General features: G+C 60.2%; 1 protein-coding gene across 2 annotated transcripts in view; it reads right to left on the reverse strand.

Annotated features, from left to right (window-relative positions):
- Positions 1–290: 290 nt before the first annotated feature.
- Positions 291–17,108, reverse strand: part of CCM2 (CCM2 scaffold protein) — a 42,670-nt gene continuing 25,852 nt past the window's right edge. For both annotated transcript variants that reach the window (XM_075419975.1, XM_075419976.1), the window contains exons 3-10: positions 16,208–16,291; positions 15,810–15,993; positions 12,438–12,574; positions 10,724–10,859; positions 9,271–9,328; positions 8,176–8,314; positions 6,810–6,948; positions 291–2,017 (exon numbers count right to left, since the gene is read on the reverse strand). In XM_075419975.1, the coding sequence (XP_075276090.1) occupies positions 1,737–2,017; positions 6,810–6,948; positions 8,176–8,314; positions 9,271–9,328; positions 10,724–10,859; positions 12,438–12,574; positions 15,810–15,993; positions 16,208–16,291 (1,158 nt within the window). In that variant the 3' untranslated portion in view covers positions 291–1,736. The remainder of the gene's footprint in view (positions 2,018–6,809; positions 6,949–8,175; positions 8,315–9,270; positions 9,329–10,723; positions 10,860–12,437; positions 12,575–15,809; positions 15,994–16,207; positions 16,292–17,108) is intronic.

A 17,108-nucleotide genomic window follows, 5' to 3' on the forward strand; every position in this document is an offset into this window, starting at 1 on the left:
GCTTAACGAAGGCCGAGGGCCTTAGCGACGAGACGAACCACCGTCGGGTGCAGGATTTGTGTTTCCCGGGAACAACGGCTCCAGATGGGAATCAGAGAGGTGGGGGGCACGGGGTGGGGGGCACGGGGAAGCCCCCCAGCTCCGGCGACGCTCCCAGGGAGCGTTATCTCCAGAATTAATCCCACTTCCCACGGAAGTCTGGGAAAGAAACCCCCCCACGAGGTGTTAACAGCTTCTGGTTTATCGCTCTCCGCGTACGGTTGTGTCAAAAATCAGGATTTATTTTTAATTATTTTTCCAAATTTAAGTCTTTAATTCGGGCTCGATCATCCCCGCGCGCGGTTTTGAATCCGATTCGAAAAAGGCACTGAGGAACCCCCCACCCCCCCGGCTCCCAGCGCGCCCGGGGCTGGAAGCGGGGGGAAAACGTCGGTCCCCGACTCCGAGGGTCTGGGGGACGGAGCCGGGACCCCCCCACCCATCGCCCCTTCCCCCGGTGAAACCTCGAGCTTCTCCGCCACGGCGCGCTGCCGGGGAAGACGCGCCCCAGGATGGACGTGTCCTGGCTGACCCCCTTCCCCTGGGGTTGGGGGGGACCCTCGCTGGGACCCCCACCCCAAGCCTGGGCACCCCAACACGGCGGCTCCGCACCGAGGGCTGCGATCCTGGGAAGGGCAGGTAGGAAAAGGCCGGGGCTGGGGACACCAGTAAGGGCACTGGGTTAACTGGGGAGGATGGGGGGCTGTGGTGCAGCCCCCCCGGGGCGGTGCAGAAGGGTTAAAGGCACTGGGGGGGGGGCTGTGGTGACAAACAGGGGGGGTGAAGTGTGGGGGAATGGGCTGGGGGAACCCCCAAAACAGTGTCTGGCCTCAGAGCCCCCCCCCAGGGGCTGGGCAGCCCCCCCAGCCCTACGGCAGCCGGCACCCATGGGTGCCAGCGAGCCCAGTCCCAGCCTTCCTCCCGGCTGTGGCGCTGGGAGAACTGGGGAACCCCCCCCCACGACCCTTCTGGGGTGCCCCCCCCGCGAACGGCACCTCCCTCGGCACAGGGATGGGGATTAAAAAAATAAGTGTGTATTTTATAACTAAAATATATACACCATGTACGCTGCGGCCCCCCCCAGGCTTCCCAGTGGGGGGGCACGGTCCCTGGGGAGCCCCCAGACCCCAAGGTGGGGTCCCCTGGGTTTGGGGGGGGACGCGTGGGGCGAGTCCCGGTGCTCGGCAGGCTGGCGTGGGTAAAACCGGCCTCGGCGTGCCCCCCACCTCGCCGGGACCCCCCCCAAAGCCGGGGTGGGGGTAGAGCAGGGTTTGGGGGGGTCCAAGCACGAAGCTCCCGGCGTCGCCCGCTCCCGCAGCGTCGCTCGGCGGCTTCTCCGGCGGGGCTGGAGCCGAAACGTTGCGACGATCGGTTTAAATAATTCACATTGTGGTAAACTTCATTCGAAAAGAGGGGGGGAGGAAGAGGAGGAGGAGGAGGAGAGCGGTTAGAAGAGGGGATACCATGTGCAAAACTGTAAACCAGGCAGCGGGGTGGAGCCGGCGTTTCCGTGTCGTGCGCCGGCAAAACCCAACCCGGGGTGGCCGTGGGCCGGGCTCCTCCGCCGCGGCGTGCCGGCACCGGCCACGGGCCGATCGGAGCCGTTAACGAGGACGGGAGAGTAATTAAATCCTGATCCAGCCCCCAAACCTCTTCTGCGGGGTCTCTGGGGGTGCTGGAGCGAGCCTGGCTCGCCCTCAGGAGGAATCGCGGTCCATGCTGCAGCCCAGGGCTTCGATGTCGTTGCTGATGTGCGAGATCATGCGGTCCCACTCGTCCTCCTCGGAAGGGCCGGACTGGTCGTCCGAGCTGCCCGCGGCGCCGTTGCCGTTGGTGGTGGAGTTGGAGGTGGTGCTGAGCGTCCGCCTGTACCTCCCGAAACTGTCGGTGATGATGCCGCGGCCGTCCTTCACGCCGATGGTCTCCAGGAAGTTCTCGAAGTGTTGGCTGTCCTTCTCGGGGATGAAGGGGCGAAGACCTGGAGCAGGGGGGATAAAACACGAGGAGGGGGAGAGCATCAGCATCACCGTGGGCTTCCTACGGACAGATTTCCACAGGGATTTGCTCAGCTGGGGCTTCCGAGCCTTCCAGCAGCACCCAGACGTCGAGGTCGGCGGCGTGGTTGCACCCCAAGCTCCTCAGAAAAGCGCAGAGCGCAGCAGGGAGCCTGTTCCCGAGGGAAGGGATTACAGCGGCTGCCGGCTCGTGGCCGCATCACCCAGGGATGCTCCCACCGAGGACAAAAAACCTGCTGAAGCGGCATTTTCTGAGCTTGGAAGGATTGTCTGCTCAGCTTCATGGAGGTTACTGCCCAGCAGAGCGGCTGCCGGGACGGAGGGGTGGCTGTCGCCCGCGGAGCCGGGCAGCGGGACGCCGGTGAGGCATCCTGCTAATTATCCTTGGAGGATTATCCATAACTAACGTGTTTGCTCTCACCCCACCTCTCCTTACGAAGGGCATCAAGAGATACAGCAAGGGCTTCTCCTCCTGCTCCAGCCGTGATGGGGGAGCGGCTGCCAGGGTGGGCACCGTCTCTCCATGACCCCTGCGCCGTGTGTGTCCCTAAGGGCCAAAAAAATGAGGGACCCCCACCTCCTCCCCACGGTCAGCACCAGCCTCAGGGCTACGCTCCCCACCTGAACTGCTTGGAAGAAAGCTGTGGGCACTCAAAAAAATTGGGGGGGGGGGGGGACAAAAGACAAAAAGAAAAAAGCCTCTATTCCAGAATCCCAGCACGGCAGGGGCTGGAAGGGACCTCTGGGGACCCCCCCAGCCCAACCCCCTGCCGAAGCAGGGTCACCCACAGCAGGCTGCACAGCACCGTGGCCAGGCGGGGCTGGAATATCTCCAGAGAAGGAGACTCCCCAGCCCCTCTGGGCAGCCTGGGCCAGGGCTCCGTCACCCTCAGAGGGAAGAAGTTCTTCCTCGGGTTCACAGAATCACAGAATAGTAGGGGTTGGAAGGGACCTCTGTGGGTCATCTAGTCCAACCCCCCCGCCGAAGCAGGGTCACCCACAGCAGGCTGCACAGGACCGCGTCCAGGCGGGTCTTGAAGGTCTCCAGAAAAGGAGACTCCACAACCTCCCTGGGCAGCCTGTTCCAGTGCTCCGTCACCCTCAGAGGGAAGAAGTTCCTCCTCATGTTCAGACGGAACTTCCTGTGCCTCAGTTTGTGCCCATTGCCCCTTGTCCTGTCACTGGGCACCACTGAAAAGAGCTTGGCCCCATCCTCCTGACACCCACCCTTCAGATATTTGTAGGCATTTATAAGGTCCCCTCGCAGCCTTCTCTTCTTCAGGCTGAACAAGCCCAGTTCCCTCAACCTCTCCTCGTAGTGGAGATGCTCCAGTCCCCTCACCATCCTCGTAGCCCTCCGCTGGCCTCTCTCCAGTAGCTCTTCATCCTTCTTGAACTGGGGAGCCCAGCACTGGACACAGTACTCCAGATGAGGCCTCACCAGGGCAGTGTAGAGGGGAAGGAGAACCTCCCTTGTCCTGCTGGCCACACTCTTCTTGATGCACCCCAGGATCCCATTGGCTTTCTTGGCAGCCAGGGCACACTGCTGGCTCATGGTTAACCTGTCGTCCACCAGGACACCCAGGTCCCTCTCCGCAGAGCTGCTCTCCAGCAGGTCCACCCCAAGCCTGTACTGGTGCATGAGGTTGTTCCTCCCCAGGTGCAGGACCCTGCACTTGCCCTTGTTGAACCTCATCAGGTTCCTCTCTGCCCAGCTTTCCAGCCTATCCAGGTCACGCTGAATGGCAGCACAGCCTTCTGGTGTATCTACCACACCTCCCAGTTTGGTGTCGTCAGCAAACTTGCTGAGGGTACATTCTAACTCTTCATCCAGGTCGTTGATGAAGAAGTTAAACAAGACTGGGCCCAGTACTGACCCCTGAGGGACACCACTTGTCACCAGCCTCCAACCAGACTCAGCACCGCTGATGCCAACCCTCTGAGCTCGGCCATTCAGCCAGTTCTCGATCCACTTCACCGACCACTCATCCAGCCCACACTTCCTCAGCTTCCCCAGGAGGATATCATGGGAGACTGTGTCGAAAGCCTTGCTGAAGTCAAGGTAGATAACATCCACAGCTCTCCCTTCGTCTACCCAGCCAGTCATGTCATCGTTCAGCTGGAGCTTCCTCGGCTTCAGTTTGTGCCCGTTGCCCCTTGTCCTGTCACTGGGCACCACTGCAAAGAGTCTGGCCCCGGCCTCCTGACCCCCACCCTGCAGATATTTAGAGGCATTTCCAAGGTCCCCTCTCAGCCTTCTCTTCTCCAGGCTGAACAAGCCCAGCTCCCTCAGCCTTTTCTCCTAGGAGAGATGCTCCAGTCCCCTCCTCATCCTCGTAGCCCTGCGCTGGGCTCTCCAGTAGCTCCTCATCTTTCTTGAAGTGGGGAGCCCAGCACTGGACACAGCACTGCAGATGGGGCCTCACTGGGGCAGAGCAGAGGGGGAGGAGACCCTCCCTCGCCCTGCTGCCCACACTCCTCTGAACGCACCCCAGGAGACCATTGGCCTTCTGGGCAGCCAGGGCACGCTGCTGGCTCATGGTCACCCTGTCGTCCCCCAGCACTCCCAGTCCCTCTCCGCAGAGCTGCTCTCCAGCAGCTCAGCCCCAGCCTGTCCTGGTGCCTGGGGTTGTTCCTCCCCAGGCGCAGGACCCTGCCCTTGCCCTGGTTGAACCTCATCAGGTTCCTCTGCCCAACTCTCCACCCTGCCCAGGTCCCTCTGGATCCCAGCACAGCCTGCCGGTGCATTCACTCCAACAGGAGTGGTGGATACGGGCGGTTTCTGGCACAGCCGGAGCCTGGGCAGAAGGTTTGCTGCTCCTCACCTTCTCCATCCACCCCCTGAGCAGCCGTGGGACGGGGACACTTCACCAGTCATCCACCCGGGGAAAAGCAAGGCGGATCTGCTCCTTGGCAACACGCAGCCAGGATAACATCAGCCCCGCTGCTGGCACAGAAACCTTGTTGTCGCGCCGGCTTCAGCGCCGCTGAAAGAAAAACGCCTTTGTGCCAGCGAGCAACAACACCAGGCAGTGCTTTCCAGCGACGAGGAAGCTTTGGAAGCCCCCTTCCCCCCCCACCCCAGCACTGGGTGGCTCAGCGAGACCCTGCCCAGGCCGGGGTTGGAGCAGAGACACGGGGCCACCGGCCGTGACCCCCCCAGCTTCTTGTTACTGAGGTTCTTCAGATGATTGAAGCCAAAGCAAAGCAGGGGGGTTGAGCAGGACTTGGAGAACCCTTGAGGGCGCTCGGTCTGCTTTTAGTGATGGGGAATGAAACGGTCCCATTCCCCTCTCAGGGTGCATCTTGTCCTTCCCAGAGTCCAGACGGGCACAAATCCAGGCTGGGGATGGAGGGATGGAGAGCAGCCCTGCCAAGAAGGACTTGGGGGTGCTGGGGGGTGAGAAGCTGGACATGACCCAGCAGCGTGTGCTGGCAGCCCAGCAGGCCACCCATGCCCTGGGCTGCATCCCCAGCAGCGTGGGCACAGGGCGAGGGAGGGGATTCTGCCCCTCTGCCCCGCTCTGCTGAGACCCCCCCGGGAGTCCTGCGTCCAGCTCTGGAGCCCTCAGCACAGGACAGAGCTGGAGCTGTGGGAGCGGGGCCAGAGGAGGCCCCAGCAATGATGCGAGGGCTGGAACCCCTGTGCTGGGAGGAAAGGCTGGGAGAGCTGGGGCTGCTCAGCCTGGGGAGGAGAAGGCTGCGGGGAGACCTTAGAGCAGCTGCCAGGGCCTGGAGGGGCTGCGAGAGAGCTGGAGAGGGGCTGGGACAAGTGCAGGGGGTGTGGTAGACACACCAGAAGGCTGTGCTGCCATTCAGCGTGACCTGGATAGGCTGGAGAGTTGGGCAGAGAGGAATCTGATGAGGTTCAACAAGGGCAAGTGCAGGGTTTTGCACCTGGGGAGGAACAACCTCATGCACCAGTACAGGCTTGGGGTGGACCTGCTGGAGAGCAGCTCTGCGGAGAGGGACCTGGGTGTCCTGGTGGACGACAGGTTAACCATGAGCCAGCAGTGTGCCCTGGCTGCCAAGAAAGCCAATGGGATCCTGGGGTGCATCAAGAAGAGTGTGACCAGCAGGACAAGGGAGGTTCTCCTTCCCCTCTACACTGCCCTGGTGAGGCCTCATCTGGAGTACTGTGTCCAGTTCTGGGCTCCCCAGTTCAAGAAGGATGAAGAGCTACTGGAGAGAGTCCAGCGGAGGGCTACGAGGATGGTGAGGGGACTGGAGCATCTCCCCTACGAGGAGAGGCTGAGGGAGCTGGGCTTGTTCAGCCTGAAGAAGAGAAGGCTGCGAGGGGACCTTATAAATGCCTACAAATATCTGAAGGGTGGGTGTCAGGAGGATGGGGCCAAGCTCTTTTCAGTGGTGCCCAGTGACAGGACAAGGGGCAATGGGCACAAACTGAGGCACAGGAAGTTCCGTCTGAACATGAGGAAGAACTTCTTCCCTCTGAGGGTGACGGAGCACTGGAACAGGCTGCCCAGGGAGGTTGTGGAGTCTCCTTCTCTGGAGATATTCAAGACCCGCCTGGACAAGGTCCTGTGCAGCCTGCTGTAGGTGACCCTGCTTCGGCAGGGGGGTTGGACTGGGTGACCCACAGAGGTCCCTTCCAACCCCTACTATTCTGTGATTCTGTGATGGGACAAGGGGGGATGGCTTCAAGGCACGGCACGAGGGCTCGGCAGCAGCCCGACGCCGGGTCTCGCCCTCCGGTCGGCCATCCGCGCCGCGTCCCCGGCAGCTGCCGCTCACCTAAGAGCAGGAACTTTCTGCTGTCCCCGTAGAGCTGCTTCAGGTTGATGCAGAATTCGTGGATCGAAGCGCCGTTGCGATACTCGTGCAGGAGCATTGCGAACTGCTGGATCTCCTGGGAGGAGAGCTTCGTTCGGAGCTGCGGAAGAGAAGCACAACACCAACGTCACTCAGGTTTTTTAGGAGGAAGGGATGATGGGCAACCTGGGAGAGGTGTTGACCGGATTTATTGCTATTTGACAGGGGCTGCAGGAACGAACAGGCTCACCCAGTGGAGTACATTGCACCAGTCCAGGCTGGGGCTGAGCTGCTGGGGAGCAGCTCTGCGGAGAGGGACTGGGAGTGCTGGGGGACGACAGGGTGACCATGAGCCAGCAGCGTGCCCTGGCTGCCCAGAAGGCCAATGGTCTCCTGGGGTGCATTCAGAGGAGTGTGGGCAGCAGGGCGAGGGAGGGTCTCCTCCCCCTCTGCTCTGCCCCACTGAGGCCCCATCTGCAGTGCTGTGTCCAGTGCTGGGCTCCCCACTTCAAGAAAGATGAGGAGCTACTGGAGAGAGCCCAGTGCAGGGCTACGAGGATGAGGAGGGGACTGGAGCATCTCTCCTAGGAGGAGAGGCTGAGGGAGCTGGGCTTGTTCAGCCTGGAGAAGAGAAGGCTGAGAGGGGACCTTCAAAATGCCTCGAAATATCTGCAGGGTGGGGGTCAGGAGGACGGGGCCAGACTCTTTCCAGTGGTGCCCAGCGACAGGACAAGGGGCAACGGGCACAAACTGAAGCAGAGGAAGCTCCAGCTGAACCCGAGGAAGAACTTCTTCCCTCTGAGGGTGACAGAGCCCTGGCCCAGGCTGCCCAGAGGGGCTGGGGAGTCTCCTTCTCTGGAGATATTCCAGCCCCGCCTGGCCGCGGTGCTGTGCAGCCTGCTGTGGGTGACCCTGCTTGGGCAGGGGGTTGGGCTGGGGGACCCCCAGAGGTCCCTTCCAACCCCTTCCATGCTGGGATTCTGGGATTCTGTGAAAAGCAGGACGGGCTGGCACGACCCACTATGAGCTGGCAGCTTTGAAACGGGGACAAGCTGTGAGCGTACACAGGGACAGTGACTCACGAAGCGACGGACCTGGAGTGCCGTGGCTGGCGTAGCAACACCTTTACACCCTGAGAGGGGGACAAGGGGATGGAGATGCTCCTCAGGAGAAGGATGTGAGGCCCCGGTCAGGTCCTGTGAGGCCTCCAAGCACTATTTGGCTGAAAAGGAGGAGGGTGAGGTGTTCCTACACCAGCACGGGCTCGTGTTCTACACACCCAGGCAACGAACCCAAACCCCTCGAAGAAAAGCCCTCCACCCTGCCCGGCAGCCCAAGGGCACCCTACCGTCATCATATAGTCCTGGAGCAGCTCTGTCGCCGTGGTGCTCAGCTCGCTCTCGCTGACCGTCTTGATGTGTGGTGACTGTTGCGTGCAGAAGGAAGAGGGGGAGTTGTCACCCACGTCCAAGGTTTCTGGAAAGGAACTGAAATGCAAAGAGAGCGTGAGGCCTCCAGAGCTCCTCGGGCACCTTCTGCCTCGCTGGCAGTGGCATCGACCCCTTCCCAGGGAGCTGGGGCTCTTCAGGCTGGAGAAGAGGAGGCTGAGGGGAGACCTTCTCGCTCTCTGCAGCTCCCTGCCAGGAGGGTGCAGTGAGGGGGGGTTGGGCTCTGCTCCCCAGGAACCAGCGACAGGACGAGAGGTGATGGCCTCAAGCTGCGTCAGGGGAGGTTCAGGTTGGAGATTGGGGAAAATGTCTGTGCTGAGAGAGTGGTCAGGCCTTGGGCCAGGCTGCCCAGGGCAGTGGGGGAGTCCCCATCCCTGGAGGGGTTCAAACACCGTCTGGATGTGGCCCTTGGGGACGTGGTTTAGCAGGCATGGGGGGTGTCGTGGTGACGGTTGGACTTGGTGACCTCAGGGGTCTTTCCCAACCTTAGTGATTCTATGAACTGCTTTCTCATTCTGGAACAGCGTGGGGAAAATCTCAAAACACCTTATTTTGGCGCTAAACGTGAAATTTTCAAACAGCATCACTCGATTTTAAACACCGGGTTCGTGTGTCAGGTTTTCAGCCCACAAACCCTATCAACGTTTTCAGCGGTCACCGACTCAGGAGGGAAAACTTTTCCAAAAGAAAGATTTTTTTGGGGGGAAAACATCTCTCCCAACTCCAGCCGGCCTTCCCCAAGGCAAAGCCGCCGGGCGAGCACCTCGTCCCCGCTCTGCTGACGCCGGGGACAGCGCGTACGTTGCGTACGTGACCGTCGCTGGAAACCCAGCAGAACCACCCGGCCCCGGAGGCGGGCGGGCAGTGCCAACACCGTCCAACGATTCTGCCAGGCCGAGCAGCAGCTCGGCAACGTGCGGAGCGCAGCGGTTTCTGCGCCGGGGGCTTTAAACCGGGCGGCCAGGCTGCACTAACAAGCCCCACGTTTAACTCACAAAGTGCTTGCTTCCGTTTCGTAGGATTCCTTAACGTCCACTTTTGTAGAAGAGTCGTCTGCAAGGAAAAAAAAAATAGGAGATGCGGGGTTAGAAGGGAGAAATTCGGTGCTTTCCCCAGCCCGTCACCCACACAGACACGCTGATTTTCGCAGCTGGAAGGTGAGAGGCAGTGAGGCCGGGGCGGACACGGTGCTGTGCCAGGAGCGGGTGCGGACTCAGCAGAGACGCAGGACAGCAAAGGGATGGTTTAATTCAGCGGCTCTGTCAGATGTGAACAGGGAGGCCAAGGGGATGGGGGAAAAGTTTGCTGGTGACACAGAACTGGGAGGAGTGGTGGATGCACCGGCAGGCTGTGCTGCCATCCAGCGAGACCTGGGCAGGCTGGAGAGTTGGGCAGAGAGGAACCTGATGAGGTTCAACAAGGGCGAGGGCAGGGTCCTGCGCCTGGGGAGGAACAACCCCAGGCACCAGTCCAGGCTGGGGCTGAGCTGCTGGAGAGCAGCTCTGCGGAGAGGGACTGGGAGTGCTGGGGGACGACAGGGTGACCATGAGCCAGCAGCGTGCCCTGGCTGCCCAGAAGGCCAATGGTCTCCTGGGGTGCATTCAGAGGAGTGTGGGCAGCAGGGCGAGGGAGGGTCTCCTCCCCCTCTGCTCTGCCCCAGTGAGGCCTCATCTGCAGTGCTGTGTCCAGTGCTGGGCTCCCCAGTTCAAGAAAGATGAGGAGCTACTGGAGAGAGCCCAGCGCAGGGCTGCGAGGATGAGGAGGGGACTGGAGCATCTCTCCTAGGAGGAGAGGCTGAGGGAGCTGGGCTTGTTCAGCCTGGAGAAGAGAAGGCTGAGAGGGGACCTTGGAAATGCCTCTAAATATCTGCAGGGTGGGGGTCAGGAGGACGGGGCCAGACTCTTTGCAGTGGTGCCCAGCGACAGGACAAGGGGCAATGGGCACAAACTGAAGCCGAGGAAGCTCCAGCTGAACCCGAGGAAGAACTTCTTCCCTCTGAGGGTGACGGAGCCCTGGCCCAGGCTGCCCAGAGGGGCTGGGGAGTCTCCTTCTCTGGAGATATTCCAGCCCCGCCTGGCCGCGGTGCTGTGCAGCCTGCTGTGGGTGACCCTGCTTGGGCAGGGGGTTGGGCTGGGTGACCCCCAGAGGGCCCTTCCAACCCCCACCATTCGTGGTTCTGTGTTTCTGTGAAAAAGGACGATGGATGATGTCCCGCGGCCCAGCCTGGGTGACATCTGCAGGCAGGAGAAAGCCCTCGTGCCCTTCCCACTCACAATTAGCGCAGATGAGGGGTTTTTTTTTTTGCAATACTCTGCAGGAGGGAAGCCACCAGGCTGGCTCTGACCTCAGAGGGTGGCAGGAGAGAGGTGATGGACATCGGTGAAGACGGGGAGAGACCCTCAGCTACACCCGGTAAGGAACAAGCAAACGGGGAGCGCGCGGACTTACCGCTGTGTAAGGACATGTGCCGCGTCGGCGTGGACGCCCCATCAAATATTGCTCTGTCCAAGAAGTCTATCGTGGACTCAGTGTAAACAATCTGGAAGACTTGGCTGAGAAGGGAGCACAGCTCCTCGGCAGTCACCTGGGGAGGGAGCAAAGAAGGGCTGGTGGAAGGCAGAAGATACCGTGGTGCCCCTTCCCTTCGGCTCCCTACGCCGTGGGATGTATTTTTGAGTGTTGTCATCTCAGCAAGGACAGGAACCTGCTCACCCAAGACCCACGACACAGCCCAACCAGGATTTTGTATCTCATTAGCTACCTCCCGCCATCCCCTTGGGTTTTCCTCGGCGCTAGAGGAGACGAAGTCCCGAGATCTACCACCCCTCACCACAGCTCCTGAGATCTACCACTCCTCACAACTCCTGAGATCTACCACTCCTCACCACAACTCCTGAGATCTACCTCTCCTCACCACAACTCCTGAGATCTACCACGCCTCACCACAACTCCGGAGATCTACCACCCCTCACCAGAACTCCTGAGATCTACCACTCCTCACCACAACTCCTGAGATCTACCACTCCTCACCACAACTCCTGAGATCTACCACCCCTCACCACAACTCCTGAGATCTACCACCCCTCACCAGAACTCCTGAGATCTACCACTCCTCACCACAACTCCTGAGATCTACCACTCCTCACCACAACTCCTGAGATCTACCTCTCCTCACCACAACTCCTGAGATCTACCACGCCTCACCACAACTCCGGAGATCTACCACCCCTCACCAGAACTCCTGAGATCTACCACTCCTCACCACAACTCCTGAGATCTACCACCCCTCACCACAACTCCTGAGATCTACCACTCCTCACCAGAACTCCTGAGATCTACCACCCCACCATGGTGCCAGAGAAGCATCCCAGCCCTCTTCAACCAGCCAGACCCAGGCAGCGGGAGATGGGACGCTCCGTCGTCAACTCGCAGCCACGGAACAGCACCCAGATTTCGTCTCGGTGCTCTGTCCTGCTCCTGTTTGGCTCCCCGGGATTTTGTCTACATAACCTACATCCCAAATAGGTGCAGGCACCCCAGAGAGCTGAAAACCAGGCGAGCAAAGCTCCACCCTGCAGGCCAAGGGTTCCTGCTGTAGAAGCTGGAGCACACAGACCGAGAATCTCTGGGTGCAGGCACCGGACGAAACAAATTTCCAGGACAACATCAGGAAAACGCCCCGGTTAGCAAAATCCTATCATGGGAGAGATTCGGTTGTCTTCACGGATCTCCTGCTGCTGGAGAAAGCTCTGGGCAGCAGGCACCACCACCAAGAGAAACCCATCTTTTGATACCCTCTCGTGTCCGAACCAGGTCCTGGGGCTTCAGCAGGGACCAGGTTTCCTCCTCCGCACAGCACCTCGTGCGCCAGCAAAGCCGCACGCTCACCCCGCGGTCTTAAAACCGGGCCGACGCGTGTCGCACAACCTACGGCCAGGTAAGCTCCTGGTCACCTAACAGAGGGGACGTTTGTTGAGAGCAGGATGAGGCCACCCCGGGGCTCATGTCTTTCCACCACCAACCTAAGAAGATGTGGCCAACTCGGTCTAAGAGCAAGAAAACCTCCCGGCAATCCCAGTCCCAGCGTCATCGCAAGCGGAGAGTGGCTCTGGAGGCAACCTCAACGTGGGTGGGAGTCTTAATCGAGTGTTTGGAGTCTTACTTTGTTCTCCGTAGCCAGGACCACCAAGCAACAAGCTTCGACGGGGACCACCCCGCTCTCCGACAGCGAGCCTGAAGTCAGAGCTTTGGAGCTCTCGGCGCAGAGACTCTGGCTTGGGGAGATCCCGGGGTCCTGAGCTGAGGGAGAGAGAAGTTGTCAGCCAGCAGCGTGCCCTGGCTGCCAAGAAGGCCAACGGTGGCCAACGGTCTCCTGGGATGCATTAGGAAGAGTGTGACCAGCAGGGCAAGGGAGGGTCTCCTCCCCCTCTGCTCTGCCCCACTGAGGCCCCATCTGCAGTGCTGTGTCCAGTGCTGGGCTCCCCAGTTCAAGAAAGATGAGGAGCTACTGGAGAGAGCCCAGCGCAGGGCTCCGAGGATGAGGAGGGGACTGGAGCATCTCTCCTAGGAGGAGAGGCTGAGGGAGCTGGGCTTGTTCAGCCTGGAGAAGAGAAGGCTGAGAGGGGACCTTGGAAATGCCTCTAAATATCTGCAGGGTGGGGGTCAGGAGGCCGGGGCCAGACTCTTTGCAGTGGTGCCCAGCGACAGGACAAGGGGCAACGGGCACAAACTGAAGCAGAGGAAGCTCCAGCTGAACCCGAGGAAGAACTTCTTCCCTCTGAGGGTGACGGAGCCCTGGCCCAGGCTGCCCAGAGGGGCTGGGGAGTCTCCTTCTCTGGAGATATTCAAGCCCCGCCTGGCCGCGGTGCTGTGCAGCCTGCTGTGGGTGACCCTGCTTCGGGAGGGGGTTGGGCTGGGTGACCCCCAGAGGGCCCTGCCAACCCCCACCATTCTGGGATTCTGTGACGGAAAGGTCGTGGCAGGGAGGGGACAGCAAGGAGCCCTCACGCGCCGAGCTGCCCTCCGAGCAGGCTGCCTGCGGGGACAGCAAAGCCCCCGGAGCAGGAGGGCAGAGCCAGGATAAAACACCCTGGAGGAGGGAGATTTTGGAAGCTCGGGAACTCCACCGGAACGCCGCACAGCGCCAAAGTCCTTGAATGAAAACCCTGTAATTTAGAGCCAGTTTCTCTGACAAGTCTGTAACCGTTGGCTTCGTTTCCGGGGCTTAGCCAGCCTCAGAAACCCATCAGCAGAATTACAGCCGCCTAAGTCACTTATTCTACAGACTGTCCTTTGCTGTGACGGGGTTTATAATCCGGTAAGTCTCTATCTTTACATCTTCTAAGCAGCTCAGCGCTCCTCAAACACTCCAGGCCCAAACCACGCAGGTCTGACGCACGCAGAGCTGCTGGGGACAGATTCGAGGTCCTCCCCAGGTACTGCAAGAAGCGAGGTCTGTCAGAAGTGGTGGGTATCACCCCGGTTATTCAACAATTATACACGCGTACCCCCAGTCCTTCCTCCATCCCTCCAGAAAAGTATGGATCACAGAACAGAATCATTAGGTTGGAAAAGACCTCTGAGGTCACCAAGTCCAACCGTCACCCCAACACCCCCACACCTGCTAAACCACGTCCCCAAGGGCCACATCCAGACAGTGTTTGAACCCTTCCAGGGATGGGGACTCCACCACTGCCCTGGGCAGCCTGGCCCAAGGCCTGACCACTCTCTCAGCACAGACATTTTCCCCAATCTCCAAGCTGAACCTCCCCTGACGCAGCTTGAGGCCATCGCCTCTCGTCCTGTTGCTGGTTCCTGGGGAGCAGAGACCAACCCCCCCTCACTGCACACCTCTTGGCAGGGAGCTGCAGAGAGCGAGAAGGTCTCCCCTCAGCCTCCTCTTCTCCAGACGGAACAGCCCCAGCTCCCTCAGCCGCTCCTCAGCAGACTTCTTCTCCAGCCCCCTCCCCAGCCTCGCTGCCCTTCTCTGGACACGCTCCAGCCCCTCCAGGTCCTGCTTGCAGTGAGGGGCCCAGCACTGCACACAGCACTGGGAGGTGTGGTAGATACACCGGTAGGCTGTGCTGCCATTCAGCGTGACCTGGATAGGCTGGAGAGTTGGGCAGAGAGGAACCTGATGAGGTTCAACAAAGCCAAATGCAGGGTCCTGCACCTGGGGAGGAACAACCCAGTACAGGCTTGGGGTGGACCTGCTGGAGAGCAGCTCTGCGGAGAGGGACCTGGGTGTCCTGGTGGACGACAGGTTAACCATGAGCCAGCAGTGTGCCCTGGCTGCCAAGAAAGCCAGTGGGACCCTGGGGTGCATCAAGAAGAGTGTGGCCAGCAGGACGAGGGAGGTTCTCCTTCCCCTCTACACTGCCCTGGTGAGGCCTCATCTGGAGTACTGTGTCCAGTTCTGGGCTCCCCAGTTCAAGAAAGATGAGGAGCTACTGGAGAGAGTCCAGCGGAGGGCTATGAGGATGATGAGGGGACTGGAGCATCTCCCCTACGAGGAGAGGTTGAGGGAACTGGGCTTGTTCAGCCTGGAGAAGAGAAGGCTGAGAGGGGACCTTATAAATGCTGATAAATATCTGCAGGGTGGGTGTCAGGAGGATGGGGCCAAGCTCTTTTCAGTGGTGCCCAGCGACAGGACAAGGGGCAATGGGCACAAACCGAGGCACAGGAAGTTGCGTCTGAACATGAGGAAGAACTTCTTCCCTCTGAGGGTGACGGAGCCCTGGAACAGGCTGCCCCAGGAGGTTGTGGAGTCTCCTTCTCTGGAGATATTCAAGACCCGCCTGGACAAGGTCCTCTACAACCTACTGTAGGTGACCCTGCTTCAGCGGGAGGGTTGGACTAGATGACCCACAGAGGTCCCTTCCAACCCCTACTATTCTGTGATTCTGTGATTCACTGGAGGGGCGGCCTTCAGCAGTGCCCAGTCCAGGGGCACCATCCCTGCCCTGCTCCCGCTGGCCACCCCATTGCTGATCCAAGCCAGGATGGCGGTGGCCTTCTTGGCCACCTGGGCACACTGCTGGCTCCTGGTCAGCTGGCTGTCGCCCAGCACCCCAGGGCCTTTTCCACCGGGCAGCTCTCCAGCCATTAAAACAACTCAGGGCAGCAGACTCGATATAAGGAAGCAAATTTTCACGCTGAGGGTGGTGAAACCCCGGCCCGGGTTGCCCAGAGAGGTGGGAGATGCCCCATCCCTGGAAACATCCCAGGCCAGGCTGGACGGGGCTCGGAGCAGCCTGATCCAGCTGAAGATGTCCCTGCTCACGGCAGGGGGTTGGACTGGGTGGCCTCTAAAGGTCCCTTCCCACCCAAACCAGTCTGTGGTTCTGCGATGGACACCAATTGTTTTGGTCTGTTCTCACCCAGCATCACGCCCTGTGTCTCGTTTCTGGTCACGTCGGCTGCCGTCCTACATGAGGACAATACTGGCTGCTGTGGGGTTCTGCCCCACAACCCCAAACCACACAGCAACCCCAAAACCCGAGGCTACAGCCTGCCCATACTGGCCCCAACCTACCTGTTTTCAGCACGACCAAGTGAGAGGAGTCATCTCGGATGTAGGAAACGGACGCGATGTCATGGATGGGGACCCTGAGGATGAGATCTTCTCCATCCCTCCACACCAGCTTGATGTTGTAGGCAGAGAGACTGATGACAGCGTCGTGTTCCTGGGTCAGCTGCCCCGGGAGCTGGTGTGCTCTCTAAAATAAACATATTTACACTGATTTTCTGCGCTGGTTCCCCCTTTGGTAATGGGCTGGTAACAGGCTTCCCTCCCACGCTGGTAACACCAGGATGGACAACACCAGTCAGACCAGGACCCAGCCCCGAGGAAGCTCCACAATTTCTTTTTCCCATGCCGCATGGTAGGCAGAGACCATGCAGAGCGGGTTGTTCGAGAGGCTGAGCGCTCACCTTTGCATTATCGATCAAATGCAGGATTTCCGTGCGGCTGGAGGGATTCAGGTACCCTGGGATGGACGTGAGTTGACCTAAATACTGGAAAAGAAGAAAGAAACCGTTACAACAGCACGTTGGATGTTAAGCACGCCCCCAAAACACGCCAGCTACTGCAAGAATCACAAATCACAGAATGCTGGGGGTTGGAAGGGACCTCTGGGGGTCACCCAGCCCAACCCCCTGCCCAAGCAGGGTCACCCACAGCAGGCTGCACAGCACCGCGGCCAGGCGGGGCTGGAATATCTCCAGAGAAGGAGACTCCACAGCCCCTCTGGGCAGCCTGGGCCAGGGCTCCGTCACCCTCAGAGGGAAGAAGTTCTTCCTCGGGTTCAGCTGGAGCTTCCTCGGCTTCAGTTTGTGCCCGTTGCCCCTTGTCCTGTCGCTGGGCACCACTGCAAAGAGTCTGGCCCCGGCCTCCTGACCCCCACCCTGCAGATATTTAGAGGCATTTCCAAGGTCCCCTCTCAGCCTTCTCTTCTCCAGGCTGAACAAGCCCAGCTCCCTCAGCCTTTCCTCCTAGGAGAGATGCTCCAGTCCCCTCCTCATCCTCGGAGCCCTGCGCTGGGCTCTCTCCAGTAGCTCCTCATCTTTCTTGAACTGGGGAGCCCAGCACTGGACACAGCACTGCAGATGGGGCCTCACTGGGGCAGAGCAGAGGGGGAGGAGACCCTCCCTCGCCCTGCTGCCCACACTCCTCTGAATGCACCCCAGGAGACCATTGGCCTTCTGGGCAGCCAGGGCACACTGCTGGCTCATGGTCACCCTGTCGTCCCCCAGCACTCCCAGTCCCTCTCCACAGAGCTGCTCTCCAGCAGCTCAGCCCCAGCCTGTACTGGTGCCTGGGGTTGTTCCTCCC

This window comes from Opisthocomus hoazin, chromosome 4 (assembly GCF_030867145.1).
Source record: "Opisthocomus hoazin isolate bOpiHoa1 chromosome 4, bOpiHoa1.hap1, whole genome shotgun sequence".
NCBI classification, from domain to species: Eukaryota; Metazoa; Chordata; class Aves; order Opisthocomiformes; family Opisthocomidae; genus Opisthocomus; species Opisthocomus hoazin.